At 43.8% G+C, this 19,622-nt stretch overlaps 1 protein-coding gene across 12 annotated transcripts in view; it reads left to right on the top strand.

Annotated features, from left to right (window-relative positions):
- Window positions 1-195: 195 nt before the first annotated feature.
- Window positions 196-19,622, top strand: part of DEPDC5 (DEP domain containing 5, GATOR1 subcomplex subunit) — a 43,887-nt gene continuing 24,460 nt past the window's right edge. For 6 of the 12 annotated variants that reach the window (XM_054081983.1, XM_054081986.1, XM_054081979.1 and 3 more), the window contains exons 1-24: window positions 196-426; window positions 992-1,091; window positions 1,782-1,869; window positions 2,550-2,596; window positions 3,079-3,164; window positions 3,953-4,036; window positions 4,686-4,735; window positions 5,250-5,319; window positions 5,646-5,724; window positions 6,649-6,710; window positions 8,057-8,126; window positions 8,502-8,574; window positions 9,272-9,375; window positions 9,633-9,707; window positions 10,542-10,676; window positions 11,107-11,168; window positions 11,275-11,348; window positions 12,492-12,561; window positions 13,020-13,056; window positions 13,606-13,726; window positions 14,001-14,224; window positions 15,714-15,917; window positions 16,431-16,566; window positions 16,873-16,970. In XM_054081983.1, coding sequence (XP_053937958.1) covers window positions 1,034-1,091; window positions 1,782-1,869; window positions 2,550-2,596; window positions 3,079-3,164; window positions 3,953-4,036; window positions 4,686-4,735; window positions 5,250-5,319; window positions 5,646-5,724; window positions 6,649-6,710; window positions 8,057-8,126; window positions 8,502-8,574; window positions 9,272-9,375; window positions 9,633-9,707; window positions 10,542-10,676; window positions 11,107-11,168; window positions 11,275-11,348; window positions 12,492-12,561; window positions 13,020-13,056; window positions 13,606-13,726; window positions 14,001-14,224; window positions 15,714-15,917; window positions 16,431-16,566; window positions 16,873-16,970 — 2,107 coding nt within the window. In that variant the 5' untranslated portion in view covers window positions 196-426; window positions 992-1,033. Of the gene's footprint in view, window positions 444-991; window positions 1,092-1,781; window positions 1,870-2,549; window positions 2,597-3,078; window positions 3,165-3,952; window positions 4,037-4,685; window positions 4,736-5,249; window positions 5,320-5,645; window positions 5,725-6,648; window positions 6,711-8,056; window positions 8,127-8,501; window positions 8,575-9,271; window positions 9,376-9,632; window positions 9,708-10,541; window positions 10,677-11,106; window positions 11,169-11,274; window positions 11,349-12,491; window positions 12,562-13,019; window positions 13,057-13,605; window positions 13,727-14,000; window positions 14,225-15,713; window positions 15,918-16,430; window positions 16,567-16,872; window positions 16,971-19,622 lie in introns of all 12 variants that reach the window. The other 6 variants (XM_054081982.1, XM_054081985.1, XM_054081988.1 and 3 more) reach the window with 3 other exon arrangements.

Raw genomic sequence — 19,622 nt, forward strand, 5'->3', positions numbered from 1 at the left:
CCACGGGCCATCTGCGTGACCCCGCCCTTCCGTGTGGCACCGCCCCTTATCACGCCCCGCCCAGAGAGAGCGGCCATCACGTCCCAAACCCCGCCCTTCGCCAAGACCCCGCCCCCTCACCAAGACCCCGCCCATAAGCCACGCGCCTCGTTACACCTATGCCCCGCCCCATCCACACAGCCCAGCCCCTCATACGTCCCTTGGCCGCAGTGGTCACGTGACGTGGCGCGGGAGCGGCGCGCGGTGCGTCAGGGCCGCTGTGTGCGCCGGGGCCCAGCCGGCCGCTCCCGTGGAGGCCGCGAGCAGGCTCCGAGCTGCCTGGGCCCGGCCCTCTGCGGGGCTGAGGCGCACGGGATGAGCGGGGCCGGTTCGGTGCCCGCACGGCGCGCGGTGCGGTTGCTCTGGGACAGCTTTTACCGTGATCTGGTAGCGTGCCTTGTTGTGTGAGGGAGAAAACCTTGTTCTTGCTCGCAATTTCCAGTTTAAATGCGCTTCTGAAACGAAAATGCCTTATTCTAAATGGCTGTGGCAGGAAAAAACTCCTTTGATGTGGTTAAAGCATTGCGCTTAATGCCAGACGGTGCCTGAAAGGGCAGCGCCGGCTCGGCCCCGCGGGTCCGGGGCGGGAATGGGCCCCGGTGGTTTCCAGCATCTCCAGAAGAGGGAAGGGAGCTGGAGGGACAGAACCAGAAGCTAAAACTGGCAGTGGGCATAAGCCTGGGTGTCATTTTAACGCACTTAATACAGGGTTTAGAGTTCATCCTTGAAATGGAAAGATAAGATTCTGGAGAGGGGTTGTCTAGCTGTCCGACAGGTGCGCTGGTAGCAGATATCGCTCCTGAACTATTAGTCTGATGTTTGTTAAACTCTGCAAAGTGCCCATGGAATGGTGTGGCGTTCTGGCTGCGTGGTGGGGCAGTATCTTCTGCTCGCATGCGGAGTGTAGAAACTGTGTAATGATGAGAGATCTCTGCTTTCATTTCCGCGTTAGATGCACAAGATGTCTTCAAGCGGCTGACAACTGCAATCCAAGATGAGAACTTACAAGGTGTACAAGCTCGTCATACATAAGAAGGGCTTTGGAGGCAGTGGTCAGTATCTCTGGTGCCGTAATAGAGAGACCAGTGCTCTTAATTGAAAACAATTAACTGATTTATTATGTGAAGATGGAACTGTGATATAATGAGCAGCCAGAATTTGGAAAGCTCTTTCTTAATAGCAAGATATGGTATAATAGAATCGCATTTGTCAGAGCAGATTGAGATTGCACCTATAAAACAAAAATTCTGCTTCTTCCCCTTTTGTTTTCACTTTAGTTTTAACCGTGTGTTTCAGTCATTCTTAATATGTGACAGACAAGTCAATTACTTGTGACTTTCTGCACGTGTTTGTGTACTCAGAAAAATGTCATTTATTTGATTTTTCCCTTCTTCTAGACTTAAACAATAGCACTCTAGTAAAGCTTGCTAAGGTTCTGTAGCTCTCTGCTTTCCCACTGGTGCTTCTTCAGTTAAAAGCACAAAGAAGGTCCTTCTTGCCCAATGAAGGCATGCTCTGGCTGAACAAACTTTCTGTGAAGGTTCTGTGATGGGACAGAACAGTTTCTACCCCAGGAGGGGCTGGGTGGGGGCACTGGCATGCTGTGAGCACCATCCCCTGTGGACGTGCTGATCCTGGGCTGATGTATTTGTGTAAGGTGAGCTATTGTGTATGGACACTTAGGCAGCTATTTGCTGTGTGTCCGTTCATTGCAGTTTTCGTCATTCATTTATTTCTTGTAGATGATGAGCTGGTGGTGAATCCTAAAGTATTTCTTCAAATCAAGCTGGGAGATGTTGTAGAAATCGCCCATCCCAATGATGAGTACAGGTGAATTCTCTTTGCTGGTGTCTGTCAGGGGAAGTCAGAGTCCTGAAGGGGGTATTGGGTGTCAGAGGCTCCTAGAGCTGATAATGTCTCTTCAGGATGCTGCCACGGGCTTTTCTTCATGAAGAAAAGTGAATGGGGTCATCATGACAGCTGATGTTCCTTAAAATTTGTGGAATTCCTTGTGTTTGCTGTTAGTTTGTTGACCTGTCACAGGTTAAGGAGCCCTTGAATATGGAGAGATGTGCTGTGTCCTTGTCCTTTTCATAGAACTGCTGTTGCCCAATGATATTTCTTCTATTCTCTAGTATATCTTAGGCAAAATTAAAACTTCCTGGTCACCTATAAAAACATAATCCTTCTTATACAAAGCTGTTCATCCTGAGGCCCATGTTGGAAAATTAGGACTGTACTTGTATGAGGTTCTGAGAAGTTCCTGTGTCACTTACTTTCCCACTTAGAATACTGTCTTCACCTAACAAGTACCTCATAATCATAATTGGTGTAAAGAACAAGACAGAGTGACAGGCAGAGAGGGTGATTTGTGAAGCTTTCTGAAAAGTTTTAATGTTTCTCTTTAGCTTATCACATGCTCTGTGTTACTAAACAGCTTTGAGAGTGATTTAGAGGAGCAGGCTGTCAGTATTTCAACTTGCCTACCTGTTTTCTCTTTTGTGTGCTAGTCCCCTGCTTCTGCAAGTGAAGTCACTCAAGGAGGATTTGCAGAAAGGTAAAACTTGTCTCATAGTATGCATAGTGAAGTTGTAGACAAAGATTGTGTGTTTGGGCCGTACCTGTGATTGGATAATGCATGTAATTTAACCTTGTAACAAAATCAATGCTTTGCTCAGGAATGGAAGGATTAGAATTTTACCAGAGAATGTATTGCCAATTTTAAATCGACTTTTGGTTGAGTAATGTACAGTATGGTTTAAACAAAATTGGCTTTTTAGCCTTACGTTTTTGTTTCTGCATTCTCTGGCTAGCTTGAGCTCTTTTCTTCTTGCAGGGATTAATCCAGTCTAAACTTTGAATTTCTCTCCTGCTTTGGTTTTAATAACCTAAATTGGGCCATAGCTGAAAGAAGCTGTTTTCTTTTGCTGAGGCCCAAAGTGTTTCATGACAATCTACCTGTTACTTTTATGCTTGTAAATTGCTTGAAACCTTTTGAGATGTTTGCTTCCGTGTTACTCTTTCTCATTTCTGTGGCAGAAACGATAAGTGTGGATCAGACAGTGGCACAAGTGTTCCGACTGCGGCCGTACCAGGATGTCCATGTCAATGTTGTTGACCCAAAGGTGTGTGGCTTTGCAGTTTTTTCCATCTGTCCCTTCACTTAGCTCAAATCAGAGCCCTGTGGATTTCCATCCACAATAGTATGTGGAAAAAAAAGGTGTTTGTTTTTATTGAGAGGTATTTAGCCTTTTTTCTAGGAAAATAAAGGTTGGGCAATTAAACCATTTCTTTGTTTGCTATGTGTCTCTTCTTGCCCTACCATCCCTGCTCTGTTTTTGAAGTCCATGGACCAGCTTCAACACAGTTTCATAGAAATTCAGAAATCTCAAATAACATTAAATTCTAGAAATTCAGGAAAAACAGGAAGAGTGAAGAGAAGCTTAGTCAAAAGAAGAGCTGTGGTCTGGATTTGCGTTATTTGACACCAGAGAGCTGTGTCTCTTGCAGGTGTCCCAACTCGCAAAAGAGCTTCGGTCAGAGCTTATGTTCAGCACAGGACAAAAATCTGCAGGAATGGAGGCTTCCTTAATGCTGTGAACAATGGAAGTAGTTTGTTTTACTTGTGTTCTCCATTTCCACTGAGATTTGAAGCACAGATTTAGTCCTTGGGCTCTTCTGGTCACATTGTGTAGCGTTGTGCAGTGTCTTGCATCTCACAGGAGTTGCAGGCACATGTGCAGTTTTGGCAGTTATTCCAAGGGTGCTTCCCTTTTATCCTGCATCTGTTAGGAGTATTGACACGCTCTGGAGTGGCCCTGCCTGTAACGTGTCGTTCTTGGAGAACACATGCAAGCGCGCTACTTGGAAACAATCAGTGAAATCTAAGCCCTGCTTTTCTTCTGTTTCCCAGGAGGTGACACTGGACTTGGTGGAGCTGACCTTTAAGGACCAGTATATTGGCCGTGGGGATATGTGGCGGCTGAAGAAGAGTTTGGTAAGGCCTCTGCTGTGGACAGTGGAACAGATTATTTACAAACTTCTTTGCTTGCTCTAAAAGAAAATAAGTGTTTTAGAAAATACATGAGGCTCAGGGCGAGCCCAGTGTCAGCAGCTCTGGGAACCTGTCTGGTAAGCGGTACATTGGAGTTGGGGAAACGGGTGTGAATGTGCTGCAGAAAAAATTAGTCCCCTCATTTCCTCCTCCCTTGCAGTAATGTTAATTACTGTCTGGGGCACTGCAAATGTTGTTGGGAGGTTTTTTTCTTATGTTCGGAATTATAATGATTTATTACCTTTGGAAGGAATTGAATCCCAGTGTTTTTCAAGTAGAAGTGTGCTAAAGTGTCCCTTCTCTGATAGTACTGCTTAATAAGCAGCTGTTAGAATTGTTTTGTTTCTGGATCTCTCAAATGCAGTCTTTGGCTCCTATAAGGGCAGCGAATGAGACAAACCCATTAAAAGTTTCTGTATGTTAAAAACTGTTTTCTGTTGTCTGTTCCAGAGGTTCTGTAGGCTGAGATATTAGATTTCCAGAGGTTTTTGTGGTTCTGTGGCAGAAGTCACGTGTTTGAGTGTGAATGTTTTTATGAATTGGTCTGCTCACTCAGCCTGCTCTTTTAACACCTGTAACTATTCTTTCTTAGGTCAGCACATGTGCGTATGTCACCCAAAAAGTTGAATTTGCGGGTATCAGGTCAGTGCCTTCTCTGAGAATTTATGGTTTCTTGTGACTTTAGATTGGCTGGATACTCTGAATTCATTAGAGAATCTTCTCTGAAAAATCCTTTACATTTTGTTGTTCTCCGACTCTTCCACAGATTTCTGTGTGTGCCATGGAGTCGGGGAAGGCCTTTCTCTGGTTTGGGGTGGGGGAAGCTAATAACAGGAGAGCCAGCTACCCTCGTTGCCTCTGATGAAGCCAAAGGATTTTCCCTTTACCTCTTATACTATTTCTCCGCTCTCAAGGTGTATTCCATTCAGATGAGGGTTACTTTAGTTGCTGTTGAGATGGCAAAGGGACAAGGGAATGTGCAGATGCAGAGGGAAACAGTTATTTGACATCTTTTGGATTAAAAATCAAGCTTTAACTAAATAAAACTTTGTATTCAAATCATCTTTGAATGCAGATTTTTGGTACATCCTTTATTTGCTCCAGAATCTGCCTATAGGCTCTGCTTAGCCAACACTCTGCACTCTTTCTCTTGCAGGGCCCAGGCAGGTGAACTGTGGGTTAAGAGTGAGAAAGTCACTTGTGGATACATCAGTGAGGACACCCGGGTAAGATTTCCAGGAGCAGGGGGAAGGAAGTTTTTCGGTGCCTGTCTTTGCCAGGTCTGTTTTAAATCTGTCTTGCTTACTGGTTTATGTGGTGTGTTTGAGTTGGCTGTGCTGTAGGGTGAAGCACGGCAATAAAATCAGGAGAATGAACGACTAGTAAACTTGAAACTCTTCTGTGCAGACAATTCTAGGAATTGCTCCGGCTGTTGAAAAATCCCTACGATGCAGAGGGCACAGTCACTTAAATTTCTCTCTAGTTAATCTCTGCATTTGGCCCTTTTAGTGAATGTACCTTGTTTTAAATAAGATCTTTCATATCTTTGCAGGTGGTCTTCCGCTCCACTTCTGCTATGGTTTATATTTTTATCCAGATGAGCTGTGAAATGTGGGATTTCGATATTTATGGTACGTAGGTAACTGCTGTGCCTGCCCGTGAGTGTGGATGGCAGCAGCTGTCCTTCCTGCCCCTGCCAAAGCGCTGCCACTGCTGGTTAGTTATACCACTCCTAGAAAACTATCATAACAATACCCTGGTTTGGCCTAGGCAGTGCTCTGAGGTGCCTGGTGTGTCCTCTTAGATCCTTACTTGTAGTGCCCTGCTTTTCTCTCCTGGCTATTCCATAACTTTCCTGTTCTTACTGTAGAACCTGGGTACCAGTATGTCAGTGATGAAATCACGGCAATCAGCTGACTCTGAGCCTCGGAAAGGTTTTCTGTGGATATGAACATGTTTGTTGATGAGAGCTGGTGCAAGCCTGGGTGCATCTTAACCACAACTATACGGAAGTCCTGTGTAAAGAGAATCTTGATGTTTTAGGTTTCTCTTTGGCTTATTGAGGAAGCAGAAACCCCACCTTAGCCCAGATGGAGTCAGCTGGAAGTATTAAAACTTCAGGCATTAAGGATGAGTCACTTTTTCATGTCAGTGTCCTAGATTTTTTCTGGCTTAATTCTTTCCCAGAGCTCTTGCACTTCCTCAGACCATGTGTTTAGGCATATGTAACTGGGCAGCTATTCAAAACTGAGCAGGGGATCGGTTGTGCATACGATGCCAAAGAGATAGTGCAGATGCTTTCCCAGCATGCTGCGAATGTGTTGGAAAAATGAATATAAAGGTCAAATTCTTTCAACAGTGGGACAGTCTTGTTTACATTCTCTGAAACGTAGTCCTGCTTTTAATCTTTTTATCGTCTTTGCTTCGGTGATATTAACATTCATTATGCACAGGGCTGTACTGATTCTAATAAAAGTAATTGCCCTAGAATCTAATACACCTCACAGTTGAAGTAAGTGCTGTTATTTGATGCTTTGGAGACATTTACTTTGCAGGGGACCTGTACTTCGAGAAAGCTGTGAACGGTTTCCTTGCTGACCTCTTCACGAAATGGAAGGTAAATAGCTGCTTGAGTTCTGAAAGAACAAGACAACGCCATCTGAATGAGCCCTTTGGTCTGCCTGTTTGAGGAGGATCTAGGCTGTGTCAGTGCTAAGGTGTACAGAACTGAGAGATGGCTCCTGAACAGCAAGAGAGGTTACTGCAGGGCTGCATTAAATTGTGCAAGTGCTAAGTGAGCTGTTGTGTCTGCTTTCTGTGCCATGCAGTTTGAGTGTGTGGAGGGTCTGACAGACTAAAGTCACTAGATGTGATAAGGTTGTTTGTGCAGTAATGCACCGATCTGTTTTACACCATTTTATTTGTTCCAAGACTCAGTTCTGAGTATTTCCCTGCTCTGGTGTGTGATCTGTTCAGTGCTGCTGTCTTTGCACATGCTGGGGTTCCCGGTTGTAGTACACGGGCCTCTGATGTTGGGCAAGCTTCTTGAAAGTGAGTTGTTTCAAAAGCAAATGAAGCCTTGCTACCTTTCATAGCTGAACAACCCAGAGCTGTCTTCTGGCTCGGAGCACGGTCCAGCTGCTGTTAGCAGTGTGGCAGCAGACTGCCGCGACTCCAGAGAGCTGTACCGGTACTCAAAAAAAGGCAGATACAAAATCTAAAACCTACATTGGAAGACTAGCTTGCCAAGGCAAAAGAGTCTGAAATGCTAAATCTATAGCATCTTCACAAAGAACAGCTCATGGTGGTCCTGAGTGTGAAGGAGAGCAGGAGCGTGCCCAACAGATCTTCGTCATGATATTTGTTCATTGGAGAGTTACTTGGAGTCTTGCATGATGTGTCTGCGGAGTGCCTGGTGTGCTTTTAGTACTGTGATACCATGTTGCTCAGACCAGGGCTTTCCAAGCTTCTTTTGGGTGGAATGGCCAGTGTGCGTTTTATGGCTGAATTCCATGGTGTGCATTAGCACTGTGACTGTTCTGTGAAGCTTTAACTTGTTGTTTCTCTGAAATTGTTAGGGACATCTCTCTTACAGTAATAGATAGGAATATCAAGTTGCCATGAGTAAGTATAAACAAATGGAGTCAACAGTCTGTATATTTTAAACTAAAATCCTGTGTCTTGGCAACTGCAAAGAGGCATTTCTATGGAGACTGGTGGGGAGTGCTCCTATTAAATGTGGTACAGCCTAGAATCTTCAGGACATAGCACTCTGTTGTTTCACAGAGGCATGTGCAGCACTCGCATAGATGTCTGAATACAGCAGTCTGTCCTAATCCAGTTGCCTTCAATCCTAGTAGGGGACTAGTAAGGGGAATTAAGGATTTGTTGTATGTGTGTATACAAGGCTTTCTACTGATTGTGACCATTAAGGTTTTCTTTTTTCGTCTGTTCTTCTGACAGGAGAAGAACTGCAGCCATGAAGTGACAGTGGTTCTGTTTTCTAGAACATTTTATGAAGCAAAATCTATAGGTCTGTAAAGTTTGTACTGTCACGTTTGTGTTTTTAAGCCTGTCTCCTCCTCTCTTCGAAGTTGGCCACAGGCTGGCAGTGACTTTTTCCACCTACTTTATGCCCATGCCCAAAGTATTCTGTACCAAGCCCAGTGGATACATGGCCATTCCTTGGAAAGAGCTGCAGTAAAACCCTTGTATGGAAGGATATTATGGCAGATTTTCCTCATCATACTCGAGCTGTCAGATTGTTTTAAAAGCAATTTTAATATCGTGTAGGAGAGCTGATATTTCTCAGATTTTTTTGAAATGGAAATAACAGCTCCTTACTAGAGAAGATGAGTCATTTCTATACAAGAGCATAGGATAACAAGTGCTTTTGCTACTATTTCAGATGAGTTTCCCGAAATGCATCGTGCGTCAATTCGGCAGGATCACGAGGGAAGATTTTATGAAGATTTTTACAAGTAAGTTCTTCCTCTGGTTATTTCATCTCTTGGCTCACTGTGTATGTGCAACCCCTGTGGAAAACATCATGTTATTGACTGAAGGACCTTTCAAGGAACTCGGGTAGTGAAAAACATCTGCCAGAAGCTGGCAGTAACTGGATGAGTGGTCCCCATTCCCTCTGTGAGCGTATTTGCTAAGCCAGTCTTCCACATGCAGGTGAATATTATGTTGTCTGTGCTCTTTTGGAATTCACAATAAACTTAAAAGTTCTGTAGTGTTGGGAGTTGGTTTTGCATTAGGCTTCACAGTTTTTAGAACTTTAAATTCTTGAGTACTTGAGGAGCAGATGGTGCCATTGCAAAAACTACGGGTGTTCCCAGTTCGGCGCTGGAGCAATTTGGATGGTCACAGCGAGTGCAGCTGTGGAAGCTGTCCTTTGGTTCTGAACTTGGCCTTGTTAATGATCTTGCTGCTTTGCAGAGCAGTGACTTTGTGTGATGAATAATGTCAATCACCCATTTTGAAGCAAGAGGTTAAACTTTCCTGGCTGGGGATGTGCCTGGCTTACCTCAGTGACTGCCACAAGCAGGCAGTAGTGCTGATGTGCTGAAGAAACACCCACTTTTTTTATGCATTCCTTTTTCTGTAAGTTGTTCATCCCTTCTCACTTCATAGCTTCCTTTCATGATTCTCATTAGGTTTTGCTCTTTCTAGAGTTGTGGTTCAAAATGAGAGGCGAGAAGAGTGGACTTCATTGCTTGTGACCATTAAAAAGCTCTTCATCCAGTATCCTGTTTTGGTGCGACTCGAGCAAGCAGGTATGATGCTGTAATCCTCCTTTGCTGCGCTTATACCCTTAACTCTGGTTTCAGTTGGAAGCTGGTATTGTACGACTTGGTGCGCTCCTGGCTTAATTATTTTCCTTGGCTCTTTCTGTGAGATGTACCAGTACCCATTTTGCCTGCGTTGACAGGATTTACCACAAATGCAGCTTTTATTTATTCATTTATTTAACAGTGAGTCTATACAGACATGATAGTTTGGGGTTTTTTTTTCCTTCTGCACACTTGTCCAGAGGGCTTTCCTCCCGGCTACAATTCCACTTCGGCACAAGGGAACTACCTGGAGGCCATAAATCTTTCATTCAATGGTAAGTTTTGAACAATGGATAAAAATACACAGGGGAGAAGTCGTTAAAGCAGCTGTTCATAAACAGGTGTAGATTCCTGTTGCCTATTCCTTAACTGTGAGGAGGGGAATATTAGGTTATTAGGGGGTTAAGTTATCTTTTTCATCCTCAGAAGTTATGTGTGTCTCTGGAAAACCAGTTGCTCTCAAATAGCTGAGTCTTGAGTATTTCAGGCTTCAGGAGCTGTTTACAGGGCCTTGGTAGGATGAAACTTATTCTTCTAGCTGTGTGTCTGTATGAGAACCTCTTGGAATAGAAGTTGGAGTTTTAAGTCATGGAAGCATTTAGAGATCGTGTTAGATCAAATGTGATTTAGGTGAAGCTAATACATCTTTTTTGTTAGGGAGATGGGTTTGACAGACTGGAGGGGCTTTCCAGATGTCATTCTGCTGCCTTAATGGCTGTCGTGGCACTCCCGTGGGAGGGATCACAGGATGTTACTGAAAATTATTAGTAATGGACTTTATGTTGTTGGGGGGTTCTGGGTTTGTTGATTTTGCTTGGTTTGGGGTTTTTTGAGATGTTATAAAGGAAACAACTAAGCGTATGAGAAAAATACTCTGTTTTGTATATCTGGTTCCCATATTGTCTTATCTTCTGCTCTGATTCCTCTCTCTCCTATAGCTTTATTAACAGTTATTGGTTGGACAAGGCCATATATGAGCCCTCTCATGCTTGCACGTGCTTTGTGGAAACTTGTTTAATACCACTATTAGTAGATTCATCTCACTTGCTCTGCAAAAAAACTATCCAGTGTCTTTTTTTCCTAAAATATTCCCTAATTCCTCCTCTTAGTGTTTGACAAGCATTACATAAACCGCAACTTCGATCGGACTGGCCAGATGTCGGTGGTTATCACGCCTGGTGTGGGTGTCTTTGAAGTTGATAGACTCCTTATGATTCTGACCAAACAGCGGATGATAGACAATGGTAAATAATATTCCGAAATGCTCTAGCCTTTTCTTGCTATGCAAAACTTGTGTACTTTGGAAGGAAGGGTTACAGGTGGAAGACTTGTGTCCGCACTTCCTATAGAAATGGGCAGATTTTCAGAGGACTTCCAGGCATTTAATATCATCTGTTCACGATAGCATAGCACTTCGTCCATCCATGCAGACCTTTCCCTTAAGGGATAATCTTGCGTGACTTGTGTTAATTTAGAAGAAACTTTTTGTATCCTCACTGGCACTATTGGTTGGTAACTGTTTCACAGGACTGTTAACTACCATTTTCCAATAGTTGCATCTTAACATCTGGTATGAATCCAAATCGGTCTTAAGTTCAAACTGATGATCTGTTTTAGGTTAGTGTATCAGTTCTGAACCGTAGATAGCTGAACTCTGCTGATCTTTGTTTACAGGAATAGGTGTGGACTTGGTATGCATGGGAGAACAGCCGTTGCATGCAGTACCGCTCTTTAAGGTAGCACGTGTTTCTTTTCCCTTCTGTCTACTCCTAGTAGAAGTGCTACTCATTTGGGGACTAGCTAGACATAACTAGCTACTGTGCTTTTGAATTCTTCTTCCAGCTTCATAATCGCTGTGGACCTGGTGACTCCAGATTGGGTGATGACTACAATATTCCACACTGGATAAACCATAGGTAGGTGAACCCTGTCAGCCTTTGCTAAACATTCGTACTTCGCTTTTCTCTTTATAATCTATTGAATTATCTTCTTTCATTATTTATTTCCTCTGTTTGCTTGTGAAGCAAATACATATATTACAATAGTCTTGCAGAGTTGTGGACATTGATGTATCAGAGGCAACAGGCAGTTTTCAGAGGAGGAGGCCTTGATCTTAGGCCTTCTTCCCAGCTAGCTTAATTCTGCCATTAGCTGTGCTTTGAAGAAGTCAGGAAGCTAAAGAAAAAACACAATCACTTAAAGTAGATTGGCTGTTAATGAAAATAAATTCATCCCAAATGAGTAGTTATGGGAAGAGATAATGTGGATAAAAGTTGGAACAGTTGCAGGAAACAGAGGCTCAGTGTTACACTGCGTCGCTCCACGACACCATAGGTTTCCTTTCTTCTTTCTGTTAAACAACTGTAATGCACTCTTCTTTCTCTATCAGTAGGGATTAGGGCACAGAATGAAAACTACCCCTTCAGTCCCTGTTCTGCTGTAGGATTATTTTTTTCTCTCTCTTTTAGTATTTTATTTTGTCTGTGCGCATAATTGGCCATCCTGGCCAGTCATGGGTTGCTTGTACCCAGTGTTTTCAAGTGGCTGGAAGGCATCTGGTCTTTGCCATAGATGAAAAAGGTATTTTAAGGCTTATAATAAGGCAGGATTTAAAAGATTCAGATGACAAGAAACAGATCTTAATGAATAAATTATTTCAAATGGGAAGGGGCCCTTATTTTTCAAGCAGCCAATGTGAGTCATTACTCAGTTATGTAAATGACAGAAAGACTCATGTAGACTGCACAGTGGTGTGCGTATGGTAGAAAGTGGGTGATACCTTTCTGTGGAAGGAGGAAGAGAACTGGTGAATACAGGTGTTAGCATATAGGAAATGGCCTAGGCTGAGACTTATGTGGGAAGCAAAAGCTGGGCTGTAAGGAAAGTCACTTCTTTGAAGTTAAAAAGTGGAAAACACTGACAGATGATTGTATTATGCAGAGAAAGGTATCCCCTTTTCTCAAGCGAATAGCTTGTTTGTATTCACGAGCTGTTTGTGTAGGTAACCAACCATGTTCAATTCCTAGAGTACAGCTGAGCCACTCTGTTTTTCCTTTCAGTTTCTACACATCCAAAAGCCAGCTCCTGTGTAACAGCTTTACTCCACGGATCAAGCTGGCAGGAAGGAAAGTAGGTTTCTTTCTGATTTGTCTTTTCTTGCTAGCTTGTCAGATACCTTTTCTCAGCCAAGCATCAGAACCTTTCTAGCCAGCATCGCAACAACTCTAAGTTTCTGTGTTAAAAGGCAGTGAAGGCAAAGCTGTAATGACTGTTGCACTTTCCTTTCTAGGATGAAACTAGGTGAGAAATGTTTTAGCCAATGTAAAAATTAGAGTTTCATTCTGTAATGGAGAACTCCATGACAGTAAGAAAGGTGGTTTTAACACTGGTTTGTGACCAAGTATCAGTATTTCATACTTCAGAAGAGGTTTGGCTGCCTCGTTGGGTCAGCAGGGAAAACTTTAAGTCTGGTGCTTGATCACGCTGGGGAATATTTGCTTAAAACATGCTGACTGTGTCTTTTCTGTCTCTTCTTTTGCCTTCTCTTTTTTTTTTTTCCCCCACACTGGCTTCATTGGACCCTCCAGCCTCTGACCGAGAAAGCAAAAAGTAACCGAGATGCCTGTGAGTAATTCTGTTCTGGAATCATCTATCCACTCCCAAACTAACACACAGCTGTAGTAAGACAATGGCACTTCAGGAAAAAACACTGCTGATGGGTTGGGGAAAAGGCAGTTGTTGCGGAAAGCTGTCGCACCCATGTAGTCGCTATTTTGCATGTCAGGGTGCACATATTGGTTGCCAAATATCGAATACAGAGGTGGGATGAGTTTCTGTCCTGGCTGCTGGTCACCTGGCTGGAGGCTCAGACATTACCAGGCTGCTGTGCCAGCAGAACTGCTCATGGGAGTAGGGCAGAAGGGCATTTGCTGACTTGGGATGTTGTCAGTGCTGTGACTGCAGATGGAAAAGATATTGGGGGCCTCAGCAACCCTGATTCAGAGGCACCAACTGTGATGACTGCACTGCTCCAGCTGTTTTGTTCATGAGACTTTTGTATGTGGTTTCTTTTGGAACTGACGTTTTTCTTAGCGATGAGAGTTGAATCCTTTTAACTTGCATATCTTGAATGTTCTTGAAAAGGGTTCCAGTGCTGTATGTTTTTTATTTCAGCATTAGGGGCTCCAAAAGATTCTGAGAATGCCCTGCCTATCCAGGTTGATTATGATGGCTATGATGCCCAGGTGTTCAGGCTGCCAGGCCCATCCAGAGCCCAGCGCTGTACCACTTTCAGGTGAGAGGCTGCGAGTGTACTTCTGTACCACCTGCAGAATTGCATAAAGGCTCTTTTCAGAGCCGTTGTGCTGGAAGCGTTTTAGTGTTCTGTTCCTCTGTTGCATAGTGTACAGAAGTCTTAGCACCCACCTAGTCAAAAACCAGCAATAGCTTCCTTGTAGGTCTCTTCTAGAGTTTACCTGCCAAGTCTCTTGCGTGACTTGGGCTTGCTCAAGGCACTTGATAACACAAGGTTTAATATCTTTCCTGTCACTGGACATCTCTGATTTCAGCAGATCTGTGAGGGAGCGGGAAAGTCGTACCAGGAAGAGCTCCAGTTCCTGTGATGTTTCGTGCAGCCCTTCTCTGCAGAGCCGCACACTGCCCCCCGAGGAGGTGAGGAGCCAGGCTTCCGACGACAGCTCCCTGGGCAAGATCTCCAACATCCTGATGATCCCACGGCCTCATCTGCATCAGTATGAAGTCAGCAGCTCTTTGGGCTATACCAGCACCAGAGGTCAGCCGGAGGCAGATGGGGAAAGTACCTGAGGTGGTGAGAGGGGAGAGAGGAGATGGAAATTTGTGTTGGCTGCTGCCACGCCAGCACAGGGGAGATGGTGGTTATACTCGTACTTATGGTACACGACCTCTGCAGCTTCAGCTACAGTGGAGTGTGCGTTCTCCGTTTGTCCTTGCCCAATACCATTGTTCTTTTTTTTACTGGCTTGTCCTAAATAGGAATATCCTGACACTGATTTGCTCTTTTCCCTTGTCTATTGACTTTATTATTTGACTATTTTCCCAAGCCTGCCTGCAAATGTGGACATGTACAAGTAGCTTCTCATTTTCCAGGTCGCCTATAATCTGTCAAATGAGGACGGACCTCAGTAGTGAGCCCTGGGGACCTTGCTTGTTACTTATCTCTGTAGAGATTTATTGTCATTGACTCACTTTCTGGATCCTTCCTTTGACAACTGAGCTCTCTCAATGCGTTAGCAGTGCTCATAGTCTCCTTTTTTCTTTCCGATTTAATTTTGCTCTCAGACACTGTGTGGTATATTCCACCATCACGACTTATTCCTTGGTAAATCATATTCCTCCTGCAGTCACTTGATCTTCTGTAAATTCTGCCCCTGAAGGCTCTTCATGATTTTTTTCATGTCGTACTATGTAACACCTAATGCCATATTTATCCTGTTACAGGAATTGGATTTTCTGGTGTGGAAGCGCTGTTACAGTGTACCTCACATAGCATTTAGTGTTCATGCATTTCTCTGCTGTCAGTTCACATACTTGTTTTTGGTATTTCTGTTACTTCTTGCGTTTGAAGGATAGTCTTGTGACCCAGCTGAAGGTGTGCGGCTGAGTGGGAACGTGTGTGGAGTAGGGCGGTTTTTCACGGGTTCTAGTTGGTGGTGTAGAGTGGTAAATGAGACCCTTCCTTCCCTTTCCATGTGTTCAACAGAGTAAATGCCCCTTGGTCTTCTCGTTTGTTTCTTTCTCCTGTTGCAAACTGCACTTCTGTTCTCCGTGGAGTAGTAGTGACCAGCTGCCAGCATGCTGAGATCTTGTGTCTTCTGTCTTCTGGAGATAATCCCTTACTTAAGCTGTCAAATCTGGGTGTTACAGAAATGCATTGGTGGCTGGGTTGTGCCTCCTGCTGTCTCTTTGGTGCTCACCTTCAAGTTTCTTGTGTGTCAGTCTTAATTTCTCAGGAATTGTCAAAGCTCTGAGTAATTCTTCATAGTTCTTAGCAAGTGGCTTCATTTAGCATAAAGTGACACGGGACACAGCAATGCTGTAATGGCAGATGAAATCATATTCATTCTTGTCTGGATTCTTGTTTATGTTGTAACTTGCAGACTGGATTCAAATTGCTTTCAGCTTCTCTCCCTGCCTACTCCTCGGCGTTCCTTATTCCCACTTACCCTGGAGAATCTTTGTATCCCCAAGTAACTTCTTGTCTTCTGCATGCTCTCAGGCTGACTTCAAGTTGTATTTTCCAGATGTCCTTGAGAACATGCTGGAGTCTCAGCAACGCGACTCCAGTGCCCCTGGGAGGTTCCATGTGGGCAGTGCAGAATCCATGCTGCACATCCGGCCAGGGGGATACGCCCCGCAGCGAGCACTCATCAACCCCTTTGCCCCATCCCGCATGCCCATGAAGCTCACGTCTAACAGGAGACGCTGGATGCACACTTTTCCTGTGGGTAAGTCTGCTTGCCAGCCTGCTGTATTGTTGTTACTTTTTCCTTGTCAAAGTGTTAATGCAACAAGAGAAGCAGTGTGAACCCTGGTGTCTGGAAGTACTTGGCACTGTAACAGCGGCTGAATGAAGTGTGCAGGCTTGATAAATCAGATGTCCCCTTCTGAAAAAATGATCACCTATTGGCTAACGTGCAGCAGCAGGTGCTGTGGAACAATCTTACAGTAGGTGAATTCTGCTGAAGTGAATCCTGACTATAATTTGAGTTGACTTTCAGATGCTGAATTGTTCTCGTATTTGTTTAGCGCCCTGTAAGTAGGTCCTCCAACAGTGTTCAACATATCCTGCTTCACTGGTTTCGGAGATGGTATCAGAGGTTCAAGTCTTTGAAGGTTTCGTAAACGTGCTTTCTTAATTTCCACCAGATAGCGTGACCCGTGTTGTTGCAAAGGGAGGGTGCAAACAACTGGGAATCCCTGCAGATGTGGTGATTCATGATCACCCTGTAACTGTGTAGGTCCATCAGGAGAAGCTATCCAGATCCATCACCAAACCCGTCAGAATATGGCAGAAATGCAGGGCAATGGGCAGCAGGACTTGACGCATTCCTCTGCGGAGCTGCTGGAGCTGGCTTACCACGAGGCCACTGGCAGGTAAGCTCCTCAGGATGAATCTGTGTAGACTTAGCGTGAGCATCCCTTTTCCTTAAAATCCTATATATGTTACAGTGAGGCAGTTCTAGGTTGTGACTTTAAAGTTTAACAATATGTTGTGTCAGTGCCACATATGCAGTATACACCTTTATTTTGAGATATAAAGCTGTTCTGGCAGGGCTTGAGATGGCTTTCCTCCCTGAACTTGGGGAGGTAATCGTTGATCACCGAGTTTGCAGTGTCCGGACCATCTGGGAATGGAATTACAGAGGTTGGTGTAACGTAGGCTGTTTTGTTTTACTGCAGGCACATCACCTCTCGGCATCCAGGAGACAGTGCCTCTTTCCTGAGCTTCAGCGGGGCGGAGGAGTACTCCAGTGGTCTGTCTGGCAGCAGCAATGCAGGTAACAAAGCAGTGATGGAGCATGGGCTGGGGAGCGAAGGCCCTTCCCTGTCAGCGGTGCCAAAGCCACAGAGCCGGGAGTCGGGGAAGGTGGGCAGACCAGGCAATACAGAGTAGAATAGATCAATAATTTTCAACTTTGAGTGATCTGTTAGTCCTCTTACTTGGACTTTTTGATGTGTGGTAGGTTTTGGGGTTGATTTGTCAGTTTAGGGAGTGGTTTTTGTTGTTTCATGTGTCTCTGCTTCTCTAGGTAGATCTTATAAACTTCAGCATAGGAAGATGCTCACTGTTTACATGTGGTAAACTCTCAGGCAGTTTTGTAGTTACATAATAACAAAGCACTGACATCCAGGCACAAAAAAAACCCACCCTAAATATTCACTGGTATTGGTCAGAACTTTTTTTAACTGCGTGGAGTTGCCTTAAGGTGTCCCCCTTTGGGTTAAGGAACTTGTTTGAATTTATACATTTTACATATGCAGACTGATGGAAAGAGTAAAGTTTGGTCACATCTAGGTTTTGAGAGAAGCTGTAAAAAAGCAGGTTTGTTTTGCATGGTAAGTTCTGGGATTCAGTGTTTTTTAGCATTTCTTGTGATTACCTGCAAATATGCTTTCTCCAGACTTTGAGCACTTGGAGCGTGGTGCTGGTTGTACCAAATGTTATTTACACAGCCCAACATACTACTTCGTGTTTTTGAGAAGACACATCTGTACTTTAAGTTGACAATTAATGCTTTCTTACCTTACCCAGACACCTGAATTAATGCAAATTCTCAGCATTCCTTTTGACTACTCTCAGTGGAACAACATGCAACACTGAGCATTTTGTTGTGTTGTGTGGTTTTCTGCAACCTATCTTCTGGTTTTGTGGATGTGCTTTTTAGATAAGCACATGGTAAAAAAAACTATCTTTTGGACTACAGCATTCAAGACTTCATCTTCTTCTCAAAGACAATTTAAAGATTTTTTTAAAAAACAATCGCCCTCAGAATTACATTTGGATGAAAACATTTGTTTTTCTCCTATGCTCATACCTTGAAGACCAAAAAGAAGTTGACAGACAATTTTCTTGTTTCTTGTCTTGTGTTTGCATAGTCACATTAAAAGTGATTGTGTTCTGTTGTTTCTTTCTCTTAGTTTCATCTGAATACATTTCATTTTCTTGCTTTGCTGTTGTCTTCTGCCTTCCAGACAGACTTTGTTTTGTTCTTGCAATTGCTGAACGATGTTTCAGCTGCATGATGCAATGTGCGCAACGTAGATGCAGAGCATGTCCTGGCAATAAATGTGCTTAAATTTTAATAGAGCCTTTTGGGTCTGTGGAGGGGACATAAACCATGTACGTGGTGGAAGTTCATCTGTGTCTGTGCGAATTGTTACAAGCACCTTCCCTGCCTGAACACCCTCGGCCATCTGTAGCTGCCGCACTGTGACTCAGTGATTTGACTTCTGTTTCTCCCTTATGATTTGAGTCACCTGTGAAATGAAACAGTTCTTTTTTCAGTTTCCCAAAATAGGATTTCTCGGTGAGTCTGAGTCTCCTCTGCTGCCCACAGTGTGTTTTGCTGCAACATGGGCTTCACAGTGAACAATTACCCCATCTGTTTATGCTGACGTTCAGTCTGTTGTCTCCTTGTCCAGCAGATGGGAGATGATAGTGCAGAGCGGATAAATCTCGTTGCAGTGCTCTAACCAGATGGCAGATGGCATCAGTAGTGTTGGGAAAGGTGAACTCCAGTTTGAGCCAGCTATTCCAGGGTTCTACTGTCATCATGTGTCACCAGATAACCAGTCTTCCTCAGTAGATGCTGTTTAAATTAACTGCTATGATGTTGATAGCAATTTCCTGCATAAATCTACATAGGCTAGTTTTATAAAAACGTCTGCTTTTAAATGTTTGGAGGCTCCCTGAAATTTGTATTTTGATAAATGCCTTTTAAGCCAGCAGTTTTCCTTGTCTCTTTAGCTGCTTGACTTCCTCTCACAGGCCACAGTGGCTGTTTAGCCAGCTCCCTGGTGACTCAGCTCAGGGAGCAGCCACGTGAGGAGCAGTTGGGGTTTTCTTTGCTGTATGGATAGTATTACTAAAACTGCACAAGTATTGATGCAAATACAGCAGAGGGATGTGAAATGGGGTCTGGGAAGAGCTGGTCAAGGGATATCATGTTGGCTTAGCATTCCCTGAGCTGTAGTTTTAGGATCTGTTTCCCAGGTTAATGGGCTGCTTACAACAAATTCATTTGACAGTGAGAAAAATCATAGTGTCCTAAGCCCTAACCAAAACTCAAACAGAAGTTTTCAGTAGTCTTTAGCCCCTTATTAATCTTTATTTAGGTTAGCGTGAACTGAATTTTGCTCATAATTGAGCATCTCTTCAATAGCTGTTGACTTATCTCCTTTCACAGTGGGTGAAACCTGCCTTACTGTTCTTTCTCAGTGAGGTACAAACCAGGATGATATCTTACAGGTTGAAATGTTACAGAAGCTGCTGCCTTTGCAGAACGTGGAAGTTTTAAACAGTGTAATTAATATATTAGATCTATTTAGGGGCACTGAAGGCTTAATTAATACTTCTCAAATGTTCAGCCAGATGAGGGATAAAAAGGTAGTTGATCTTCTTGATTCAGCAAATATAAGCTGTTTGTTTC

Source organism: Cuculus canorus, chromosome 17 (assembly GCF_017976375.1).
Source record: "Cuculus canorus isolate bCucCan1 chromosome 17, bCucCan1.pri, whole genome shotgun sequence".
Taxonomy (NCBI): Eukaryota; Metazoa; Chordata; class Aves; order Cuculiformes; family Cuculidae; genus Cuculus; species Cuculus canorus.